The sequence below is a fragment of the Apostichopus japonicus genome, chromosome 2 (assembly GCF_037975245.1).
Source record: "Apostichopus japonicus isolate 1M-3 chromosome 2, ASM3797524v1, whole genome shotgun sequence".
Taxonomy (NCBI): domain Eukaryota; kingdom Metazoa; phylum Echinodermata; class Holothuroidea; order Aspidochirotida; family Stichopodidae; genus Apostichopus; species Apostichopus japonicus.
In genome coordinates this window covers 16,811,870-16,834,432 of record NC_092562.1, presented here as the reverse complement: position 1 = coordinate 16,834,432, position 22,563 = coordinate 16,811,870, and the positions used below count along the sequence as shown (strand labels likewise).

Genomic DNA, 22,563 nt, shown 5'->3' with positions numbered 1-22,563 from the left:
CTAGAAATATAAACCAAGCCACAAAATATATATATAATAGAGAAATAAATGCTCAACCTGTAAAGTTCTTAAATTTATGATAAACAAGTGAACCTTTTCCTCTCATACGAAACACTCTTTTTGACCCAATGATTCATTGTCGCTTTTCTACTCCAATACATATAATAATACATATATAATATATATATATATATATATATCAAATTTTACCGCAAGATGCAAGCCAAGTTGTTTTTTATCCAGTGTTATGAAGATTAAAGTGCTGTAAGAAGTTTAAACGAAGTATTCTTTTCTTGTTCTTATTATTGTTTCACATTATTTAACATCATAAGAATTGTTCGTTCTCCTCACTCAGAGGTTGCTACTAACTATGTAGGGAAGTCTAATCCCACTAACAGCCACCACCCCACTACCCTAACCGGTCACCAATACCACGCCATTTGACAGCATATTGCTTGATGTAGTGGACGTTTGCTTCACACACTACTGGCGCTATCGACTTCCTTGGAGGAGAGTTTGGAGTAAGGAATGGACAACCGCATTGAAGATATCATGTCTTGCTCGCCTCGTCGAGTGTGTTGTTTATCTTCGACACTACATGATTTTTGGACAGCGACAGGATTCATCGGCAAATAACGCCTTTCATCGTCACTGGGTTCTCTTGAATCTAATCTTTTGTAGACCATCCCAGCTGCTGAATCGAGAGAGTTGGAGTCTATCCTACCGCGACGGACGGCGAGATCGGTCGCGACGTACGGTGACTGCGACTTGCAATCCGTGCAAGATACTACTGACCCACTGTCGACCCACTGGTTGTTCTCGTCAACATCTGAGAGAGGAGGAGATGGAGCGTAATCGGAGACAGAACCAAGATAGGTGGAGGACGATATCCCTGAATCTGATGACGAGGAAGGGCTCGCTACATGATGTGTAGAGTTCCTGTTACCGGGGATGGTGACGGTCAGTTCCACGTGCTTCTTAGTGCGGAAGGCATGGGCCACATACCCGTCTGAACCCTTTGGAGGTCCTTTCAATGGTGATCTTGACCTTCGGTCTTTGTCGGAAGTCATCTCTGATGGAGTCAGTCGTTCGTCGTATTCGTTTTTCGCAGAACACCTCTTTTCAGATCTAAGTGTGTGGAGGTTATTACATTCATCGTTAGCACTGGACGATGACGTGGATAAGAGAAATGATGTCGACGTTGACTTTGGACTTAAAACATTAAATTCAAAGCTGAAATCAGCACCTGGTTGATAGTAGTTAAAGGTATCAACATCCAGTCGTGTTGCGTCGAAGTGCTCCCTCGTTGGTGGCGCTTTCAAAGAAGTATCAGCTACTCTGATTGATCTTGCAACTCTCTGTGAAATGTCAAAAAAATGGATTTGACAAGTCAAAAATGCAATCTTTTAACAACTGAATTAACCATGATATTATATATTACTGACATATTTATTATAGATAATGGATCCACAGAGAGGAATATGAGTGCCTGATTGAGTGGGGGGGGTGGGTCGGATCCGCTGGCGAAGGATTGGCAGTTAAAAGCCGTTTATATAAGTATAATGCCATTTATTTTTCATTTTCATTTACGGGTAATGTACCTTTTTACTATTTCTTTTAGGAAATAAAACATGTTATGGTGACCCTCATTTAACAGAAGTACACTGTCAAACAATTATTATGCAATCATTGTAGAATAAATGCAAGTAACCCAAATTCATGGTGATAAAAAATTGTTTCATATTCATTAAAAGTAGCACAAATGCTGAAAATGTAGAGTGAACAAAAATGAGATCTCTTCTCTCCCAAACAATTGTGAAAAGCAACTAACATTTTTAATGCGATCTGAGACAACCATAATATTATGCCGGGTCTTGGATATGATCGCCGAAATTAGGAAGGGGTGCCTATGGAGTAGCGCGCTTGGGTGGGGCGGTATGGAAGGGCATATCATCAATTTCTGGTTATGGGTATTTTTATCTCCAATACCTTTTTTCCCTATGGAATTAAATATAGGGATATAGAGACAGTAAGGAGGAGGGGACGTAGGGATGCGGGGGGGGGGGGTGGGGTGTGGAGGGTGTCTCTATTGCCCCCTTATCTATACTTGTCTTTATCTCACTGGTTCCTTAAATTGATCTTCCAAGGTAATATAGTGTAATAGTGTTCAAGCGAACGATAAAATGATATAGGCTATTAAGTTTTTGCCGTCGACAGTTAATTATTTAGAATCATAACGAAATAAATTAGGGACAGTCCAAACATGTAAGAATAATTAGACATAGAGAATATCCCCCTATAAGACTTTTTCGGCGTTCAGTGCAGTCATTGAGCACACGGTGACGGTAAACTAGCACAATCTTGAATACCACTGCATAGGCATTTGTCGAATAGGCAGTGGCGTACACAGGATTTCACAGGGTGGGTGGGTTGGGGGCCAAATTCAAAGTTTCCCTCGACTCATTTAGGTAGGGGACTGAACCTTTATGTGGTGAATCAATTTTTGTTTTTTATAAGGGAGGCGGTGTTGGCCTGATGTCATTCATGCCGACTTTCATCTATGGGATCAGAATGTAAACCCAGTGGTGGTCTTATTCTTCCCCGTCTGAATGCAAAAATCCCATACTTGAACACATCCCCCGACTGACCGTGGGAGGTGGGGGACATGGCCCCTAACCACCTCACCCGCCCCCCCCCCCTCCGACTCCTTGCCTTTGCGCACGCCAACACAAAGATGTGTGTAATATTACAAGTTATGTGATGTTGACTCATTGCTCATGTTGCACATGAATGAGTACACGTGTTACATACGACAACAAGAAAACGATTTCGAAAGATGCAACTCACCATTGATCTACTATTGGAAATATTCGGTAGGTTCGAATAATCGCAAAATACTTTCTTGGTCATAACCACCACTGCTGTAACCATGACAACCATTACGACCGCAACTCCCGTGAAAATCATCCATTCTCTTATCTCGCTACTCTTGACTATTAAAAAAACAAAAAAAAAAAACAGCATAGGAATATTTGAAGACTGACATATTCTGTTTAGTTAAAAAATATATTTATTGTCCTTGTCGTAATTATTTTCTCTGAAAACGAAAAAAAAAATAACAGTTAATTTTTTTTTCCAAAACGAATGCAAATCCGAACAAGAACGAGAAAGAAACGAGAGCAATAACGTAAACAAAAGTAGGAAGAGGATAAGCAACAGCAACGGGAACAGCGACAGGGACGGGGTGGGGGACAGGGACGGGTGGGGGACAGGGACGGGTGGGGGACAGGGACGGGTGGGGGACAGGGACGGGTGAGGGACAGGGACGGGTGGGGGACAGGGAGATAGAACAGCAAGAACAACAATAGCAAATTAAAGGTCAAAACTTACCCTTTGCATTGTACATAATTGTAGTGATAGCTTTCGTCTGCACACTATCATTGACAATAGGGATGATTTCTATCTGGTACCGGCCCGTCTTTTTGAAGTGCAAATTGGTTGAAGACGTATTAAAGCCATGGACCCTAACATCTTCTTCCAAATCTGCGTCAATGAACGTAATAACCTGGTATCCCACAATGCATTGGCTGTGATATTCAGGAGGTGTCCATGATAAACGCCATTCGTGCTTAGATAGCTCGCTAATTTTCTGACTCGTCGCTTTGTACATTTCTACAGACAGTATAAAAAAATATTCGAACACAATTAGGTAACGTAATAGATGATTTGAATATTACAATACATACTAGCCTACATGTATAACCGTGAATGAATGTTCAATGTTGTTTGTGCGACGTCAGATGTGCAGTATTTATATAGCCTATACACATTACGTAATAGAATTTTTACCTAACTGTCCGATGTGTTTTTGTGAGTGTGACATCATGCCTAGGTCAATGGCGCAGACTATTTACAGTGAGCACGTTACTTTGTATTCCGTGACGTCATGCTTACCCTATATACTATGTATGCTATATACTACACTGTGATACTATATACAATAATATAATGGTCGTTCTTTGATCTTATGTGACGTCGTCAAAATGTACAGTATATCTACATATATCACATATAATATGTAATACTGCGAACGAAGAATGTATACTGTCCTCACAAGTATGATATGTGGACCAGAATGTTACACAGCATTGAAGTCATTCTCAGTATTAACATTCAACTTTAATAAGCCTTAATACGTGGTACGTTTATTAAGATCTTTCACAATTAGAAACAAAATGTCGTTTCGATGTAATTTAAGTTTAATTTCTAACCTAAAACCTACATTTTTTCGGTGTGTTTGGTTGAAACAACGTTCTGTTACTCTCATGTAATATGTCCACATAATATAATATATATATTATTACACCCCTTTGTCTATAACTTGATTTATGAGTTCACACCACCATATGCCTTTTCTAATATTAAAGATCATCAGTAGTGTCTCCAAAATATGCTAGAACGTCCAATTATGGTCACTTACCGTCCAAACTTTGGACTACAAACAACTTAATTTTACTGCACCGTTAGAGTATTTTTTGCCTCTATTAGTTTACATTGTAAGAATTTTTATCAAGAATTAGTGATTAAAGCAGTACTTTGAAAAACGTTTAGCATTTTTTTTAACCATGCTTAAATTGGAAGCAATTTTAATGACATTTAAAGAGTCATTTAACTGTAAAAGCCGAATACAGAAAATTGTGTGTCCCACAAATTTAATATCATGTCGTTTGCTTTTCAGTCACAAAACTTTGCTATATATATAAGTATATACTTTCAGCCTCCACCGGGATTCGAACCCGGGCCTCCCGCAACAGAATTAAACTGTTGCGGACAACATAACCATCTAGGTTATGGACGCTGATTGTATGTCCAGAGGTGTCGAAACCGGTAAGGAAGGTCGTAATTCCACTGTAGGCGTTTGTCACCTGTATCGCACAAGTCTAGTACTGTTTTGGTGATGTATTTGCCTTACTCTAGATACCAAACATGATTACTAACCAACTGGACGCACGACGTCCTCGACTTTTAGATTTTTCCCTTTTCCAAACTCTCAAATATAAATAGTATCTCTATGTTCCCTTAACGAAAAGAGAATTCCCCTCCCTCCCCTTCCCACACCCTCCCCCTGTTTTTCTGTCTCTCGATCACAATAAGTTCGTTAGAATCGCTTTCGATTACTATTGCCTAATAACAATAACAAAATAATAAAAGTTGATTTTGAGGTCAGCATGGAGCTATTACTTTCACATTAGTTCATGCACTATATATATATATATATATATATATATATATATATATATATATGCAGACTCTGTTAAGTTGGATGGGAAGTTATTATCAGAAACGTCGTTGACCATAACATTATTACAAAGAAACAACAACATGCTATGGGATTTGGATAGCTTAACTTAGAAATGTTAGCAACATTGGTGTAATTCCAATGGTCAGTTCAAAGTTCCCTCCTCCCAAAACCACCAACGACTTGTACTGAAGTCTGAAGTATTACCTTTGTCATGTTATACTTTTCTTTTCTATGAGTGTGTGGGGTGAGGGGGGGGGGCATCACGACTCTGTTTTGAACAACAATCGAATTTTAGCACGTATCGCGTTCCATATCATTCCAAAGTATCGTATGTTGTGTCTGGTATTCCAAAAACAATATACCATACCCCATATTCCTCATACCACGTACCACATACCACACCACACCACATCAAACCACAGAACCCAATCCAGACCATATCGTTATCACAGTTGCCAGTCACAAATCACAATGACATTGACAATGTCGTCCTTTGAAATTGACAGTATACATTTATTTCATATGCGGCTTGCCGACGAATGACGTATTCATGACTCTCACAAACCCACCCACCCACCCACCCCCATCCCTTCTTTATTTCCTGTCCACCCACTCCTCCCCTCTCCATACTAACACGTGACTAATTCAAACAACATACCAATATGATGCGTATCGGCATCTAAGTATGACGTTCTACCGACACATCGACCATGCCGATTAGCAGACGACACCTTCACAAGATATTTTGTCCATCGATACAGCCTGGACAACACGACTGATTTTATGGTCGACGGGACGGAAGTATAATTAAATTCTGGCTCTTCTTCCTTCTTAAAATGGATGAAGTAATTGCTCAATGGACCGTTCGATTCGTAACCCTCCATGTCCTGTAAGAATATATGACCAAAAAAAAAGAGAGAAAATTCTAAACTTTTCATATCATACTAACGTCTAAATGTGTGAACAGTCTAAATAGTCATTTAATACTTGATCAAGTCTTCAACAAAGGTTGCCAACTTACTGTTATTTATATGAAACTATTCAAATGACAGATTAGCTAAGAAATGAGAGAATCAACGAGAAAAACATGAAGGGGAAATTTATAAACAAAGTTTTGAAAGAGGAAAGAAAATTGATTTTTTTTTTTTTTTTGGCTAGAATTTGTCATGAAATTTATTCCCTGTCTCTGTCTGAGTTGTATCGAATTAAACTAACATACGATCCATGGTGCACCGGGTTTGCAAGGCACTGTTGCTTCTGACTAGCGCCACACTGAAGCAAGGAGTGGTTATATATATACGATCGTTAATAGCTTAGGCTGGATAGGTCACCTGCTACACAGCACAGGACGTAAAATCCGTAAAAAACTTCTGTCCTAGCCAAACATGGCTTTGCTCTTTCAAAATGGTTGTCACGCTAAAGTAAACGAACAACGGAAAACTGACAGGGTAATTATGACCAAATTTGAAGAACAACAAAGTACAGAAATCGATGGCAGTAGAACTAGATTCCTACCAGTGACCTCACAGGGTCACACACGCTGCCCTTCTCTATCAACTGAGTCAAAGTTGTTCATGGTCCCATGCATATAGCCTTTTCTCTGTTGAGATGCCAGGCAGAAGCCACAGTTAGCTGCATATACCACAATAAGTTTACTAGATAGAAGGTAATTTTTTTCATTTCATATTAAGAAATGAAATGATTAGTTAGATCAAGTCTCACAAGGAGACTAGGCAGAGTAAAAAAGGGGTTTTCTATAAATAAAAAAATAGATATATAACTATAGTAATTAGGAACAATGTATCAGAATTTCGTTTTTTTTTTTAGTATTAGAGTTTCCTCGTAGTGGGCCTAAAATTAATTACTATTGCATTATTTTTTCTTTCTGTAAAGAAGTTGTTGAAACTAACGTCCATTGGTTCTGACAATACAGAATATATATATATATATATATATATATGCATCTTACCTTCCACGTGACAGTGACGTCACGGTAGTCACAGTTACGTCCGGTGATCTCGGTACTAGATACGATTGGTGCGACGTCGGGAGCTAACAAAACAGCAAATAAAAATAATAAGAAAAAAAATCAGAGAAAAGAAACGAGAAATAAAGAGAAAGGTTTCATTTTGGACACGTCATATTTTTTTAGGTCATTTAACCTCTACAAGATAAAATTATGTAGGTTCACTTTCTTTCTTTGCTTTATAGTTTGAAGGATTTTGTTCCTGTTTACATGAGAATATTTTTAATGAAACGGCTGGTCAAAGGTTATGTACACTTGGGATAACGCGTTCGTCATCATATCACGGTCTGATGACAATCGCGTTATCAGATCATGTGCCAATATAAAAAATCCTCCAACGATCATGATTTTCATGTCATGGAATAAACAAATAAGCGGTCTATCTAGTGAATAGTTTACGTTCAAAATGAAAACATATAGTTTGGAACGAGATATGGAGATTGATTTTTCAACTTAAACAGCGCTGAATATTAGATATTTCTCTTCCATGTAAATGTCATCTTTTCTCCCACCGGTGTACCACTCTAAAGCTGAGAGCAAAAAAAAAACAATTACCCTCTGTTTTTGTCTGAAAATCCAAGATGGTGACATCCTCACTGAGTCTATTCAGCTTGCTTTGTATCTTGAGTCTGTAGTTAGTATATGGATTCAGATCCGAATAGCTGACTTCACCAAATCCATTACTTAAGTCCATGTCTGTTTTTGGTCGGCACTATAGGCGAGAAGAATTTTTTGGCAAATTACAATGAAATGTTTAACTAAAAAGAACTCTTCATAAAAAAGTATACCGTGATCTTTAGGTATGTTTCTAGACCTGGTGTAATCCTTGAATAACTGCTTCTGTGGTCGGGGTCTCCCTTACCCTAACCCTGTTTATTCCGTGACAGAGGATTTGAAAGTGGATGGTGGGATAACAGAGGTACACGAAATATGGTATCAGTAAGGGGGGGGGGGGGATTAAGAATTGCATTACAATTACTAAAAATTACATAACATTATTGTAACTTTTATTTAGTTGGTATTTTATTTATTTTTACTTCGAGTATTTTAAACACGACGATACTTACCTATCTCCCCCCAAATAATGCACTTTCCTCATCTACCCTGCCAAAATTTGCCAGCGTTTTTAAGCACTCTGTCCTCTCTGATGACAGCATAGGAGATCACTCAAACCAAACACGAGTAAAACAGATGTAAATTCTGTCACGTTTTTACTTCAGAATACCGGGTAAATCCGGGAGGAAGTGGAAGAGGTGAGTGATGACCCACCCGGAAGTGGGTCACCAGGGAAAGAGAGGGGAGCAGTGCAAAGACGGTGTGCTAGCAAGTTTGGCAATTCACATAGATCGGGGAAGTGCATAATTTTAGAGGAGGCATGTAACGGATGAGTGCATGAATTCAATATTTCTGTTCCAAATCTTACATAGTTATACTATGTTATGTTGTTTTTGGACTCCACTTAGATGGTACATTACAAATTCCAATGACCTATTTCAATTAGCAATTCCACAAAGCAAGTCCAATGACCACTTATCATTATATTTCATGTACCATTTTTCAATTACAAATCCCAACTTTATTTTTTTTTATCAATTTTCCTTAACTAATACAAGTTACCAATCAATCTATTTAATTATTCCAAATATTAGTTGCGTATTATCCATACTTTCATGATAAGATAAGAAGTATAGATAGAATTTATTTATATATTACAGTTATAATTATAATTCTGTAACACTTTAACCTTCCCACTAGCAACCATACCAGTCATGACACGTCCTTATACAGGGGATGGAATCCTTAGGTAGCCGTCCTGAACTAGTATGAATCAGCAGAGAGAGGCTGTGGATTCAACGCCTTCGTACCATTCAACCTCATGGGCTCAAGATTCAGGAAGGACATGACTATCCTTGCTTTGCTCCGTGATTCCCCACCCCCCCCCCTTCTCATGTTGTCCCTTGTATAGTTTCTGTTACTTGTCATTCAACCTCTGAAGAAGATCCTGCCAGGATCGAATTGTCAGACCCTCTTACTTTAACACATAATTCAAAATATTGCTTACCAATTCTGCACCTTTGTCGTACAAAGTTGAGTTAAATTTGACGGGTTCTAAACCAAGATTTCCTCCCAAGTCTTGCTCGCCCATGTTAATGGGTTTGCCATTTCTGGTAAAAGGTGTCTCTGGTCCGTGAATCTTTACTTTTATCGAACGACTGGTGACTGTGTAATTGTATATGACTGGCGCAGAAATATCTTGTAATAAGAGTTTGGGGGATAAAAAGGTGAAGAAAATAAATTTGCATGTGGTAAAAGTTAATTTAAAGGGAATGATGGAGTCCAAGATTGACAAAAATGGAAACAAAGAAATGCTAATCGCAAAAAACATTGGTGCATTTCCCATCTTAAAGGCTTGTTGGGATTTGTGATATAAATTTATTGTAAAGTATTGATTTAATTCAGGTGATAACATAGCCTATACATCTATGTTGCTAAAACAGTCGAAAAGTTCGGTTATTGACTTTTGTGGAGTTCAGTCTTTTACCTTTTAAAATAAATATAAACACGCCGATTTGACAAGTAGTAATGGTGCTTCGATTGGTTTATAATAAGTTGGTATTATTACAGCTTACATTACATTACATTTTCCATTTCCAATGATGACTGTCTGGCTGAATGTTCTGGTTTGAATATGGTTCTTTGCTATACAATACTTTTATATCATTGTAAAGTAAACCTCGTATAAAGGAAATTTAATTTCGTATAACGTTACTCAAAAGTAATTCGTCAAGAGTAAATAATGAAACTTGGTAAATATATTTGAAATTCAATGAAAAATAATATTTACCGATATGCCTTCTAGTGAGTCTGTGTAGGTATTCACCAACACCATTGCGGCTATCTGATCTAGTCTCAATGATGTAGTATTCACTACGGTAAAACCCGGTTCCCTTGGGATACTCATCAGTAAGGGAGCAGAAATTCCTCGTAATATTCTTACATCCGTCGACAGGAAATCGCTCGCTATATGGATAAGAAACGAGACGAGATGAAAGGAATCATTCGTATTTGCCCGCAATTTATTATGATCTAAATCATAGTAAGGATTTTACCTGGTATATACTGTAGATGCATATAACTGGGATGTGTTATATATAAAACGAACTACGGATGTTACATAGTATGATCCAGTGCAACACACAGCGTTAATTCTCAACCTTTGCGTTTTCATAACTTGTTTCATCACAGAGATAAATAAGTTTTAAACTATAGTACAAAGGTCGAGCGGATATAAGCCGCTTGCAATGAAACCTTGCATCTGGGAGGTCGTGTCGTCTAAAGTAGGGTTAGTTTCCATCCAGGAAAACACCATGGTTTCAAAACTGATATGATCTTGAATGAATGAGTCAATATTGATTAGATATAATATTGATAGATAACCTATACGATTTCGAAATATCATTGAATCATGGGCCTATAATCGACAGCTGTCTATAGCCTATATAAGTGGGAGACCTGGACATTAAATCACCATGTATGGAAATGTTTGTCTGTTTTAAGTGTTTTTTAAGCAAATAACCAATTACACTATAAGTATAATATCTGATATGATATCACATATATCAAGTATATGGTATACATTTTGTATGCAAACAAACAAAACTTGAATGCAACACGTTTCGTTCAATTTTTCAAGAAATCCAAATGCCTGACTTGAATACGTCAAACTGTATTTCTTGATATGTGAAGATACGACACCGTTCCTGGGGTAGAACAAATGCTAAACTATATATATATATATATATATATATATATATATACACACACATATATATATATATATATATACACACACACATATATATATATATATATATATATATATATAAATATATATATATATATATATGGACTGTTTATATATATATATATATATATATATATATATATATATATATATAAACAGTCCATTTGATGAAATTTAGAGGTGAGCCTCACACAGTCGAGGACAATACCCATTTCTTTTACCATTAAGTAACATGATTTAAGTTGCAAATCAGTATTAGCGGAAATTAGAAATGAAAGGAATAATAAAGCATCGGTTTTTTAGATTTAACACGGAAAACTCGAAAAGATGGGGGGGGGGGGGGCACATGAGACAGACCATTTATAAGCGAACTTTACTTGACGCTTCAAAACTCACCGTGTAGGATCTGTCAAGGTTAGTTGTGGTATGCTTCGGGTAATGAACAAACATAACCTTTCGTTGGTAGAGTTAAAGTAGGCCTATAGGCCAAACATGTATGTCATATGTTTGTAACTTCATTGAACACACTTGACTAGAAAATTGCACGTCAGAAATGAAACTAAACTTATACACACTTCAGTTTAGCCTATATAGAGTTACCCACAGCTCTATGTTATCTATGTAACGTATTATATCGTATATAGACACACTTTAAGGATATTGAAAAAAAAAAAAATAGTTGACACGGAAGTGTTAGTTGTCTCTTTAATCGTCTTTAAACAATTTAGTGATATTAACTCAGTATAATTGTAAAATATAATAATTTACTAATTTTATAAAAAATAAAAAAATTCAAATAATCGAGAGAAAAAAGTCTACAAAAATCACTGAGTATAGCTACATCTAGTTTAGCAAACGCTGAAGCCTTAAAAACAATTTCAATTTTGACATTTAATGTCAATGATCATGGATTAATTTTCATTATTAATTTCTTCCATTTTTCATTTTTCGAATTTGTGCAACTGATATGTGCCTAAGGTGGCATACTCCTATTAGAGTCTATATCATTCTGCCCGGATGTTCTCCTATTTCAGGAAAAATGCCAACATGCAATATAGGAAAACATCTTTTGGCTTGCATGTTCAAGAGCATGAATGGGAGTTCATGTGGTGCAAAAATTTGGGTCAATTGAGGCAATTTTAGACCCTTTTAGGCCTTCCAAGAGCAGCGTACGAAAATTGTTTACTATGAGTGAAGAGGTTTGTTTACAAGTGACGAAAACGTAAGGCTCGGATAGCAAAACTTCTGCACGGTCATGATACGGAAAGTTGATAGTGCCATGAAAGACTAACTTGTCAGCTAGCTATCCAGTGATGGGTAGCGTTTAGCTAGTGGGAACTTCTGTATCGACTTAGAGACCACATTACTTTGTGATTTAGTGTGTAAGTCAATGGGGCTTTTAATGAGTGTATATATGCTACCTAAACGTTATTTTTGTATATTCTCAGTCTTATAATTGCGGATACATATATATTGAGATATGGATATTATTTCTTTTGGCCTATTATTATTATTAAGGTTGCTGTCGCTTGTATATAGTACGATGGAGGAGTTCATCATCATATGCATGTGATAGCCCGACTCCCTTTCGAAAGGTCTCGTGATTAAGTCACGGTGATGTACAATACCGTCATGATCACGTGGTTACAGTCTCAATGTAAGGGAGAGGGGTTTGAGATGTGTTGTCAAGTAGGGATTTTTTTTTTTAATTGGTGCCCAGGATTAACCTTTAGTAGAACGATATAATGAAGAGAAATTTGCATATGAAAAGTTATAAAGTATCTTATCGGCAGTCAAATGAACATTTAAAAAACTAAATCTTAATTCACCTTATGATAGTCAAATTAAATCAGGACTTTTACTATCAAAATTCTCGGAAGCGTAACATTTTTGTTCAAAGTCCTCGTATTTTCATGTAAAGTTCGAACGAAGACCAGGAAATGTTGATATCTTTTTGTATCGCAGAGATGTTTATCATTCACGAATACTGCAGCCTGACAATGACACAGGGGTAAAGTGTATATACATGGAGAAGAAACAGCGCCCTCCCAGCTCAGATGAAACGAAATGTTCACCTTTCATTTATCTAGTTTCTTAAAGGAACTGTATACGTACAATTTCCAAACCAATATTGTCCCCCTTTAATAATACATTTTTAAACTTCTACTTTACTGTGAAGATGCACAACCACGATATGTGTCCATCAATGTGAACTTAAGAAATATTTTCAGTTTTTCAACCAGATTTTTTTTTTTTTTTTTTTTTTTTTTGGGGGGGGGGGGTCTCACTTACTATTGTGGTTCTCTGTACACGGTATAATATATAGTTTCATTCCTGCCGATGTTCTCCGGTCGATCCCACTGGATGGTCAGATTCATATTGAGAGTAGAAATTGTCACATTCGACGGACCTTCAAGATAAAACAGAAATATGAAAGTTTTACCAAAATATATTGCTCGTGCTTCTTGAATAATTGTATTGGTTTAAAAGGACATGACTCTGACCATCAACAAAGAAGACTGTGTGACCTTAGGCCCGAGGGTGGGGGTGAGGTGGTCTGGGTTCCTTTCCCAAATAGAATACTTTGGACTTGAAATGGTGCATTCTGAGGAACTTTTAGGCTATATCTGAGGACTTTTATTAGGTCTACAAAAGGTTGTGCTTAAAACTACTTTTTTACTTTTGCTTTTGTGAGGCTGAAAGGAGGGTGTACAACCCCCAACCCCCACCCCCACCCCTACAACTCTTGGAACAACGGCAGCGCCTATATGATATAGATAATAGGACGGGCACAGTACTTGTAACCTTGTAACAATTTGACGTTTTTGTACACACGATGGTGGGGTTCGGATGGGGCAGGGGAGGGGTGAGGGGGAGGGGACACTCTGCACGTATAATACAGTATAGAGCTTCATGAAACCGGCGACATTCTGATTGACTTTTTGACAAAAATGCCTCAGTTGTGAGTTACTTTCTATTAGCATTGTCTGCCTCTTACATATTCATTTAATTCTTACTCTGGTGATGATCTTTCAGTCAATAGTCTCATGACATCCCTCGCTCTGTACATAGGATATCCTACTTCGACACCAGTCAGACACATTGTACCGTATGATGCTAAATTGAGAACCGGATAAACACCCTCTGGAACCCCATAGCACCATACTCATTCCCTCCCCACCCCCACCCCTACCACCACCCCCACCACCCCTTATTATACATTTTTGCAGACAGAACCCCTAAAATAGACAGTTCTTTGGCATTACTAGGGAGTGTTCGCAGTGGCCCCTTGACCTGGGACAGCCCCTTGACCTTTCGGCGTCTGGGCACTCTCCTCATTAGCATGTTGGGCAGTCAAGCAATAGGTCAATACCTCAGACAAACGAACTGTAAACATGTGATATCATAAAAAAATTGTAAGTACTAGAACTCGCGACGACAAGATTGTTGCCACATTTAAATTGTATCTGAATGCCACGTGATCTAAGAGCTCTCATTCTATAATTAGTTGTAAAAAAAAATGAGATTATTTGATTATTCGAACGATGCATCCGCCTTGCGTATATTAACAGAGAGGAGCGACCACTCTACTCGAAATATAAAAGTATAGTCAAGTGTGTATGTACTTATGATCATGAACGAGGTATCAATTATGATGCCCTCATCCAAAAACTATACATCATCTTACATCCGCAAAGGAAAGTAAGCATTTTTAAAAGTGTGCTAGCAAATGCCTCTATGTGTTTTTCACCGAAATTCAGTCGATAAGGTAATAAATTAAGCTTATCCACGTCATCACTTATCCAGTAACAGTTTGTATGAGCTCTGTACACAACAAAATGATGTTATTAATTAAACTGACGAAACATTGCAAGAGTAACACTGGAAGATTTATATTCCTTGACATGACAAAATTGAAACATTGTGTGTAGAGCAAGCTTTTACCAAAAGTAAACTTGATGCAAACAAGTGTTTTCATGTTATATAGAGAAGCCTCTTGAGAAAGAAAATGTGTTGTGTTCATTAATAATTCAATATTTACTTTACCGTATTAAGAAGACACAAACCCAACTATAATCTTCAGTTTAACAGATATAGATATTTGTGACTGAACAACTCATCCAAAGATATAATATACATATTGCCCGCTTAGGAAGATATACTATAGTTTAAATGTCGTAATCGGGGGAGGGTGTAGGCACTCGTTTTGTACACCTTTTAGTTTCCTTTTCCTTATTGCTTTTATATTTTCAAGTTAGAATGTTAACCGTGTTGACACTAAACCAATGCCATCATTAGGCCATGTAAAGAACTTCGAATGTTTGAGTTCAGCATTTAAAAACTCATCTCCATTACATAAAATAAACTTTGTGAAAATAAGGAACAGACAAATATATTGAAACACAAGTGGTTCGATGACGGGAAAATTAGACTTGACCAAGTCCCTTTTTTTCCCTTTTTTTTTTGAAGGAACATTAAATCCGTGGTATCACCTAAACAGAATTGGACTGTTCGTAGTTGTAAGGAGAAGATATTCATGACAGTAATTTCTAACGCATCGACCAATATTGACTGTAGGGTCTGTGTCTCCTGGCTGTGGGGGGGGGGGGGCGAAGGGGAATTGGGGGGGGGGCAAGAGGGAGAGTGGAGGTTGTTCATGAAGGTTATTCTATTACATATAATCATAATGATGATGATTGGTTATGTATCTCCTTAACAGAAAAACATCGAATACAACTTGAATTCATATTAATTGTACTCACTGTATCTTTGTATTGTACTCATTGTATCTTTGTATTGTACTCATTGACTCTTGTCATTGTACTCGCTGTATCTTGTTATTGTACTCATTGTAACTTGTTATTGTACTCACTGTATCTTGTTAATATACACACTGTATCTTCTTATTGTACTCACAGGGGCGTCGGAAGCTATTTGGGATTGGTATACGGCAGATCATAGTGTGGCCATCTATCATAATTATCGGGGGACGTTTGGTAGGTCAAACTACGCTACGCGTCACCATGGTTGGCGCGTAGCGTAATGGAGACAATTTTGAAAAAATGCCTCCCAGACTGCAGGAAATGGCACTTCCCGAGCTTGAAAACAAGACCCCTGCCATGCCAGAGTAGTCACATTTAGCCTACTTGCTTGTTTCATTTTGGTTCTTTATTTTGTGCCATTTGTTTTTCTTAGTCCTACTTTTTTTTTCTTTTGCGCGGTGAGTATTGGTCCGGCGTTCGCCGGATCTGCCGTACCGGCTCCGACGCCCCTGACTCACTGTAACTTGTTATTGTACTCACTGTATCTTTGTATTGTACTCATTGTATCTTTGTATTGTACTCATTGACTCTTGTCATTGTACTCGCTGTATCTTGTTATTGTACTCACTGTAACTTGTTCTTGTACTCACTGTATCTTGTTATTGTACACACTGTATCTTCTTATTTTACTCACAGGGGCGTCGGAAGCTATTTGGGATTGGTATACGGCAGATCATAGTGTGGCCATCTATCATAATTATCGGGGGACGTTCGGTAGGTCAAACTACGCTACGCGTCACCATGGTTGGCGCGTAGCGTAATGGAGACAATTTTGAAAAAATGCCTCCCAGACTGCAGGAAATGGCACTTCCCGAGCTTGAAAACAAGACCCCTGCCATGCCAGAGTAGTCACATTTAGCCTACTTGCTTGTTTCATTTTGGTTCTTTATTTTGTGCCATTTGTTTTTCTTAGTCCTACTTTTTTTTTTCTTTTGCGCGGTGAGTATTGGTCCGGCGTTCGCCGGATCTGCCGTACCCGCTCCGACGCCCCTGACTCACTCTAACTTGTTACTGTACTCACTGCATCATGTTATTGTACTCATTGTATCTTGTTATTGTACTCACTGTATCTTGTTATTGTACTCACTGTAACTTGTTATTGTACTCACTGTAACTTGTTATTGTACTCACTGTATCTTGTTATTGTACACACTGTATCTTCTTATTGTACTCACTGTAACTTGTTATTGTACTCACTGTAACTTGTTATTGTACTCGCTGTATCTTGTTATTGTACTCACTGTAACTTGTTATTGTACTCACTGTAACTTGTTATTGTACTCACTGTATCTTGTTATTGTACACACTGTATCTTCTTATTGTACTCACTGTAACTTGTTATTGTACTCACTGTATCTTGTTATTGTACTCGCTGTATCTTGTTATTGTACTCACTGTAACTTGTTATTGTACTCACTGTAACTTGTTATTGTACTCACTGTATCTTGTTATTGTACACACTGTATCTTGTTATTGTACTCACTGTATCTTGTTATTGTACTCACTGTATCTTCTTATTGTACACACTGTATCTTCTTATTGTACTCACTGTAACTTGTTATTGTACTCACTGTATCTTGTTATTGTACTCGCTGTATCTTGTTATTGTACTCACTGTATCTTGTTATTGTACACACTGTATCTTGTTATTGTACTCACTGTATCTTGTTATTGTACACACTGTAACTTGTTATTGTACTCACTGTATCTTGTTATTGTACACACTGTATCTTGTTATTGTACACACTGTATCTTGTTATTGTACTCACTGTATCTTGTTATTGTACACACTGTATCTTGTTATTGTACTCACTGTAACTTGTTATTGTACTCACTGTATCTTGTTATTGTACACACTGTATCTTGTTATTGTACTCATTGTATCTTGTTATTGTACTCACTGTATCTTGTTATTGTACTCACTGTAACTTGTTATTGTACTCACTGTAACTTGTTATTGTACTCACTGTATCTTGTTATTGTACACACTGTATCTTGTTATTGTACTCACTGTATCTTGTTATTGTACACACTGTATCTTGTTATTGTACTCACTGTAACTTGTTATTGTACTCACTGTATCTTGTTATTGTACACACTGTATCTTGTTATTGTACTCACTGTATCTTGTTATTGTACACACTGTATCTTGTTATTGTACTCACTGTAACTTGTTATTGTACTCACTGTATCTTGTTATTGTACACACTGTATCTTGTTATTGTACTCACTGCATCTTGTTATTGTACTCACTGTATCTTGTTATTGTACTCACTGTAACTTGTTACTGTACTCACTGCATCTTGTTATTGTACTCACTGTAACTTGTTATTGTACTCACTGTATCTTGTTATTGTACTCACTGCATCTTGTTATTGTACTCACTGTAACTTGTTACTGTACTCACTGTATCTTGTTATTGTACTCACTGCATCTTGTTATTGTACTCACTGTAACTTGTTATTGTACACACTGTATCTTCTTATTGTACTCACTGTATCTTCTTATTGTACTCACTGTAACTTGTTATTGTACTCACTGTATCTTGTTATTGTACACACTGTATCTTGTTATTGTCCTACCTGTATCTTGTTATTGTCCTATACCTGTATCTTGTTATTGTGCACACTTTATGGGTATGAAGGTTTCATTACAAGTTCAATCCCAAACAAAAAGGTCAAATTAATAATGAGTGCCAAAAAACAAACGGAGAGCATTTTTATTTGTTAATGTGTAACTATGACACTTAGGCTACTTGATTAAAGTTCAGTTTTGGTGTTATGGCGAACAAAACACCAAAAGTAGGTATTTATACATCCATATCAAAATTTAAATGTAGCTTTCACATCCATTGAAGCTTAAATTACAAGGAGCTCATATAGAGCATATCAAATTTTATGTGAAGTTACCTGTAGACTATTTTGTAAGGTAATTACCCATCCAGATAATTTACGATTATTAGAGTGGAGATGGGGACACATCACAACTTAAAAAGTGCACTCTTCATATTTAAAGGAAAAACACCTTTTTTTGAAAGTTTTTTAATTACAAACTGTTTCTATCTTTATTTAAATGAACCCTTCACTGTACAATTTAATGAAAACACGACATGACATTGTAAGCAAAATGTGCCCAGTTGTTGTAAAATTAAGTTCCAATGAAGGACATTGTGGCCAAGAAATTAAGCGATTTTGTTGAAACATCTTGAAGTAATATTTGGTTTTTCTCCTCAATCAAGATCACATTCCTATAGTGCAGCTAGAGGCCCCCCCCCCCACCCCTCCATCCCCACCACAAACACACACACATAGCTTGAGCCCTCTTTTCACCGCCCTACTTCGCTCGATACATGTCAGCCAGTATGACAAGTATACCATCCGACATAGTTTCGGTGTTAAAACAATAAGGTCATTACATATATTAAAACTAAACAGATGACATAACAAAGTCAATCATAAAGCTAAACCATTACTTTTTTGCATTGATTATCTTAAGTGGAAACCAGACTAGTTTTAGTAATGAAAGTTGTATAATTGCAAAAAAATAACTTCGATTGAATACGATAAATTACCGCATACATAATTATACATACGGATTCATCTGCTGAATATCCTACTAATGTTGAAAAGTGTAGATGAAAAATATCCAATCTTCATTTTAGACTACAGCTTCCTGTCAAGGGGGCCTTTTAATCTTAACTCAATACTTTGCCCGATATATTAGTTCTAACATGTGGAAATTCATATAGCTTTGAAGGAGAAAGTCTTTAATTATTTCATAATGTAGAGCACACTTGCAGGTAACATACGGCCCTGTGGTTTCGGCCCTCGGTTAAATGTTTCCCGCGGCCTACGAGAAGGTTTCAAAAGCCAGTAAAGTGCGGTTCGCAGAACCTTACATAACTATGACAATTAAGAGGAAACATGAATGATGTTCATAGATATACTTTGTGGAATAACTGTTTCATCAAGGGTCCTATACGTGTCATAGGATATTAAAGCATATCGGATGAACAACGTGCAGACAGAACATCTCTGATCCAGTCTTTGACATTACATGGTAGTAGGAATAGGCCTATACACAGTGGCGGACTGGCCACACGGGCATATGGGCAATGCCCGGTGGGCCAGTGGCCTGGTGGGCCGGTGGGCTGGGGAGCCTGGTAAAAATTACAGCCCATTTTCACAGTAGTTAGTAGAATACAGACGGGCTGTGTAGAAATATATTTTTAATTGTGGGAATCAGCTCATGAAATCACCATGTTAGTAAGTCTGTTAGTTCGTAACAAAAGAACGTTCTATTGTCAACCCTTCTGTGCTAATGGATTTTATTTGGGGTTTTTCAAGCATGTTGTCACAAAATGCTTGAAAAACTTAATAAAATCCAGTTAATAAAAACATATATTTTCGTCTATATTTGTTTACATCTTCAAATTTCCTCAGTTAATCAAGTGTTGCTTCTGGAAAATTATTTTGGGGACATTTTTAAAGGATTATTGTAACCTACTTAATTTAGAAATATAGCACCATTTCGCATCTATAGACATTCCTTAACTTCAAAAAATCTCAATGGGGAGGGGGACACCTGCTCCCCTTAGACCCCTCCCCCAGGTCGGAGATCAATATGTTAGTAGCATATCAATGAATGAAGGGCTGGTCTAGGTGGGAAATGCCCGTGCCGGTTTTAAGACCCAGTCCGCCCCTGCCGATACATCCTTAAGTGCTGTCAGGGTTGCGTACATTTTTTTTTAAATTTGACCCTTAAGCGTAAGATTCAATTCGTGTCAACCTGTCTTCTAAATATCGTAATAGAGTGATCAACAATAAAAATAATAATAATAATAATACATCGGCTTATAATACATCATTGGTCATATTAATAAATAAGTTGGACATAAAAGTTGGGCTATTACAAACCGTCACAAACAGTCATATATCTATACTTCATATATCTGTGTGTACTGTATGCATTCACAGGCATACATGGACTGATGCTGTATATGTCAATAGTGTTGTAAATACATTAGTCAATTGTATGTGGGACGGTTGCATTTCATTTCATTTTACTTCTGTATTAAAATACGTGGTCATAAAGCAGCCTATAATATCACATCTAACAATTATGATATTTAAGAACTGATATTTAATAAAGTAAACGAACAATAAAGCCAAGGTGGAGAGAGGTGAGGAGAGAGAGAGGTGGAGGTGGAGAGAGACAAGGGGGGGGGGGAATTGTGGGGGAGCGGGGGAGCGGGGGAGTGGAAAGAAAAAACAGGTTCCCATAGACAACATCTTCTACAAGTAGACTTCTAACAAATATTCCTATATATTGCTACACATACTTCACCCCTATAAAATCAAAGGTTTGACTTACTGAGCACACCAGCGTCACCGAAGCACGTACTACAACCAGCACAGACGAGGTACAGTAGAAGTGGTTTTAGCGTAAAGAGGAATAAATCCATGACTTCTACTCTGTGTAATCCCACCGACTTCTCTTGCTGGTTTCTCTCTCGAATCTCGCCATCGATCTCATCTGGTAGGCTTCATTCGCAATATGGAAACTTTATTCAAATGAAAACAGTCTGAATTGAAAGTAAAATACACTACAGAACTTCACTTTAGTCTTCACTTTATTGTTAATTCTCGAGTACCCGGTGCTTATACATAGATATATATGGTTCGGTATACAGGGCAGTGTGAAGTGCTGTCTTAGTATACCGCAGCGTTATATTGGCTTACAATATGCTATATATCTCTATACATATATATCTATGTACATTTGAACTTTGTACCCTCTAGTTTCATGCTCCGATGAACACTTTGTGCATGCTTTTGTGTCTATACGAAATGGGACTTGTGTACACTACTCCGGCACTTGTGGGACTCTTATTGTTATTATTATTTTTTTATGTCAAGTTTTAATAGTAATTTTATAATATAAGATGTTTGGATCAAAACAAATCATATTTAAGTGTAATCGGCAGATCACGTGAACTCAAGTTGGGAAATCATTGAAAGTGCAAACTTTGAAACGAGGATAAGTTACTTAATATATTCGACTTCTTTTATACAAACTATTGGTTCTTCTTTATCTTTCTGTATTATGGTTTCTGTATTATGTGTTTATACGAGCCAGACATATTGTCATGTACTATAATGGTGGTATTGTTGTTTCACTATGTAACATTGTTGTTACTTAAAGGCGCTGTACCAACGTTGCCAGTGTGACGTGTTAAACGCCAATAGACCGGAGCGAAACGAACGGTTGGGCGAAACAGTAGTTTGTGTTGCTTTTGTTTTTTTGTAATGGCCTACCAATTTAAGAGAAGTAGTAGCCGAAAATTGTTAAATTCTCGCAAAGAACATTAATTTCAAACATTTTCATCTTTTTTTCAGTCCAACATATAGGGCTATACGCGTTGGTAAAAACATTGGAATTGTTTGACCACGTTTTCACTCTATATAATGTTCATCTAAGAGTCCAAAATTGCAAAGATTTTCGAACGTATACACAAATTCTACCAACCAATACAAGGTCATTTGTCATAAATTAACAGCAAATTCGATTTTTTTTTTCGCAAATTTTTGTTAAACCCGATTTGGCA

At 37.1% G+C, this 22,563-nt stretch overlaps 1 protein-coding gene across 1 annotated transcript; it reads right to left on the bottom strand.

The window, feature by feature from the left end:
- Nucleotides 1–204: 204 nt before the first annotated feature.
- On the bottom strand, nt 205–21,682 carry LOC139980205 (uncharacterized). Its single transcript, XM_071991696.1, has 10 exons — nt 21,330–21,682; nt 13,426–13,543; nt 10,174–10,349; nt 9,391–9,581; nt 7,884–8,040; nt 7,272–7,354; nt 5,961–6,189; nt 3,391–3,672; nt 2,848–2,993; nt 205–1,358 (listed from the first exon to the last, which is right to left on the bottom strand). The coding sequence occupies exons 1-10, from the start codon at nt 21,418–21,420 to the stop codon at nt 477–479; spliced, it is 2,355 nt and encodes a 784-aa protein (XP_071847797.1). The 5' UTR covers nt 21,421–21,682; the 3' UTR covers nt 205–476.
- Between the last annotated feature and the right edge of the window lie 881 nt (nt 21,683–22,563).